Below are 3,800 nucleotides of genomic sequence, written 5' to 3'. Positions count from 1 at the left end.
GGGCAACGGCTGGAGATGCTCTAAGAAGCTCGAGTACAAGTTGGCACAAACTGTCCACCGTCTCGGGCATGGATTCCTTGGAGATCAGTTTGCATCTCTTCAATGATGCAGGGATCATCCACCAAAATCTGTTGAGTTTCAAAATTCAAATGCATCACTCTATTTGCCTTCTACAGTATTGCATGCCATCATCTATGCATGTAGCGGATCATTATCAAGCATTACGTCCTGGGAAATACAGCAACACACGAACTGACTTCCAAGTGAGCTAACTCCGTTTGAAAAATCATCGGACCGCATGATGGTCGTCTGATCAGTATAACCCGCAACACATTTCAATGTATTCTGAACCACTGTTTATCCAAACGAATGAAAAGGGAGCAAACCATATGCAACTCAGACTTGAAACAGAAAACGGAAAAAACTTTCCAATTGTGTCCACAAACTCTTACATAGTTCCAGGTTTCATGTAGCCGACTCGAGCATTTAACAAAACAGTAACAGAAGTACGCCTGATATGCTGAACAGAGATACAGTTCGCGCTCGACATGATCAGGACGAATTTGACACGACAACCACAGCCAAAAATGGTGACTTGCATGATTGACACTTAAACTGCATAACAGATAAGAAACCGGCTTTAGAAACAGAAATACAACTCTCTGGCCACATTATCATGATGAACTGAAGGAGGACAACCACGACTGGTCACAGCTGACTTGCACCCTTCATGCTTAAACTCCTCAAAAGAAACGAAACAACCTGGTGTTAGTAGATTGGAAGAAGCCAACGGCAGCAGACTAAAGATGATGGGTTTTTTCATTTCACAATGCATCACTATTGAGCGGTACGTCAGAGATCAGTGAATCTTCGCTAGCGCCAGCAATCTGCCACGATCTGAAAAGAAAATACCAAGCACAAAACTCTTAACCAACTGTCCGTCTTAGAACTTATAATTTGGTGTACCATTGTACTTATAACTAGCCCCAAAGGTTACAAGACTGCATGTGATATGTGAGATTCAGCTATGCCAGAAAGTAACTTGATGCATCTTAACGGAAAAACTGAAGCAAGATAAAAGTGATAATACAATATCAACAAGGTTGACTACATATTTAGCAATCTCTATTTTAAGCTAGCAGGCACTTCATGCTTTCAACTATTTGGCGAATCAACAGCAGCGCAAAGGAGACATTTTATCCCATGGATCGCTCCATATAATAGCACAAGGTTTTCAGGTGAATGAAGTGGATGAACCTCTTTTTGGCTCAGGCCAAACACTTTTTCTCCCTGGTAGAGCTTTCTAAAAAAAAGTGATGCAACAAGAATAACCGGACCTGAGTCCAGAATTCAGAAATGGCCACAGAAACAAGAGGTGACTTCTATTTTATGACATCAAACCGTGACATCAGTTTCCAAGTTTTTAGTCCCACACCTGTCAGAATCTATTTACGAATAATAAATGTTTTCACCTATTGTTTGTCAAAAAGTCTGGTACTGCTACTTGACAGATCTTTTGAAGACAGGTCAACATTGAAGTTGTAGTAAAATGTCATGAAAGGGAAATGACGTAGATTACACAGAATTTTAGTTCCAAGTAGCTGAGCCAAGCATTAGGCAAACAGTAACTGAAATGTGCCTCACATATTAATCTGACATAAAACTTTTTGACATTACGATCAGGATGAATTAAACAATACAACAACAATTGATCGTAAGGACTTGCACAATTTGTATGTAAACCGCTGAACAGAGAATAGACGATTTGATACTTATTAGTAGCAGCTCGGAAAGAAACCAGCAGTGCACTTTGTTTAGTTAATCCTTGCTAGCGATAACAATGTGCCATGATCTAAAATATAGCATGCACAAAACTCATAACTAACTCCAAGTCAGCATTCCACTTTGGTGAGCTATGTGCTAGTACCAATTCCAATGGTTACAAGACTGAGAGTTTGAGATGTGACCTTCAGCTATGCCACAAAGTAACAGATATTTTTTTGTAAGATAGTCTGAAACAAGGTAACAGGATTCAGAGCAACATGTTCCTGTGCATATTCGACCAATGCATGGTCATGATCCTTAACATGTCAAATCTCATAACATAAACGACATTATTTCTTCCTGTGTTATATATTAAGTTTTCTCTAGCACAGAGAATTGTCCTTTGCAAGCTCCATATGTAAATATAACTAACACATATTACTTGCATCATGACTAACTATTCACAAACAACAACGAACTAATTAAGCAAACATACATACAGGAAGCAAGGGCTAGCATCTATACCTGGAGTGTAGAAGCTCATGTAAGGTAGGACGCTAAAGTACTGTCCGGGCTCGTCAACCTTCCTGCCTCGCCCTGACTTTAGCTCTACAGCGAATAAGCCAGTATCTGTGCTTATGAAGATGACACCCACACCCTCTGCGGAACCAACCACAAATGGTTCCCAATCGAGATCGACATCTGGTATAATTGTCTTCAGCTCAATGACCCTGCATTGCACCCATTCTGCAGCCGCTTCTGAATCCACCTTCCTTGACCACAAACAAAGGCTAGAATTATTGATGCAGGCAAACCCCAGCGAACTGTCGTCCATCACCATGAGAGCCATTGGGGCCAAATCGTGTGGCGGCTGGCTAATCATGGAGAAGCACTTGTTTGGCAAGTTGTACTTGAGGATTTTGTCAACCGACCGAAGTGTGAAGTAGACTGCATCTCCAATGACAGCTGCTCGCCGAGGCATGACATAGGGCAGGTGGTAGAGGTTTTTTGCAGTGTCATCTCGCTTGAGCTGGGCATAGCCCTCACAACCATCGTCGAGGCATACTGGCGCACTCCACGCGCCTGTCACCGATGAGTACACGGTCGCCTTAACGACACGGTCATCGTCGCAGGTGGCCAGGAAGGCCACGCGGAAGGGGCCGCCTTGGCAGTCCAGATGTCGGCAGCCATCGGCGGCGCAGAACACCGCGGCGGTCCAGATGAGCGAATCGAAGCCCACCGCGGGCACGACGCGTCGGTCGCCCGTGAGGGGGTCCGAGACGACGAAAACCAGGCTCCCGCCCTGCACCATGTGGACGAGCACGCGGCCGTGGCGGCAGTCGAGGGGGGTGGGGTGCTCGCCGTCGGAGCCCGGGTAGGGGAAGTCCGGCATCGACGTGGTGGAGGCGAAGCGGTGCGCGGGGCCTCCTTGGAGGACCTGGAGCAGGTGGAGGAGGCCGAGGAGGGGAGGGGCTCCGTGGAAGGCGCGGTAGCGGTGGCGGAAGGCGGGGTCGCAGACGATGCGGAGCCACGACTTGCAGACGATGGCGGCGCGGAAGAGGTGCTCGGGTTCGTCCGGTGGGAGGCGGAGGAGGACCTCGCCGAGGAGGTCGTCCATCAGCTCCGGCCGTGTCGCCATGGTCGGCGGAATGGATGGGGGGTCGCCGCCGGGTCGGGTGGGGGAAGAGAGCGTGAGACGGGCAGGCACGCACGGCCCGTTCTACTTGGTTCGGTTCCACCAGGGTCTGGGCCGAAGGCAGGGCGCGTAGCCTCGCTCAATATAGTAAACGTTTTCCCGCAAATTGTTATTCGGAGAAAAAACAAGAACATCGAGATGCATTTTTTAATTTTCAAATCCAGATGCATTACTTATTAAAGGAAGTTTGTGCATCTTTTCGCATTTAAAGGATTTATTACTTATTATTCCCTCCGTCCCATAATATAAGAGCATTTTAAGCACTATACTAATGTAAAAAACGCTCTTAGTATTACTTAATATACGATTGGTAAGTTTAGTCGCAATACGATGAATGGAT

General features: G+C 46.2%; 1 protein-coding gene across 2 annotated transcripts; it reads right to left on the bottom strand.

Moving 5' to 3' along the window:
* Positions 1–402: 402 nt before the first annotated feature.
* LOC119320218 lies at positions 403–3,450 on the bottom strand. 2 transcript variants are annotated; one of them, XM_037594318.1, is made up of 2 exons: positions 2,290–3,450; positions 403–897 (listed from the first exon to the last, which is right to left on the bottom strand). In XM_037594318.1, exons 1-2 carry the CDS (start codon positions 3,401–3,403, stop codon positions 860–862), a joined length of 1,152 nt encoding a protein of 383 aa, XP_037450215.1. In that variant the 5' UTR covers positions 3,404–3,450; the 3' UTR covers positions 403–859. The 2 variants fall into 2 exon arrangements, with proteins under 2 accessions (XP_037450215.1, XP_037450216.1); XM_037594319.1 differs by having other exon boundaries at positions 403–733.
* Between the last annotated feature and the right edge of the window lie 350 nt (positions 3,451–3,800).

This window comes from Triticum dicoccoides, chromosome 6B (genome assembly GCF_002162155.2).
Source record: "Triticum dicoccoides isolate Atlit2015 ecotype Zavitan chromosome 6B, WEW_v2.0, whole genome shotgun sequence".
Lineage (NCBI taxonomy): Eukaryota > Viridiplantae > Streptophyta > Magnoliopsida > Poales > Poaceae > Triticum > Triticum dicoccoides.
This window is presented reverse-complemented; position numbering and strand designations above follow the sequence as displayed.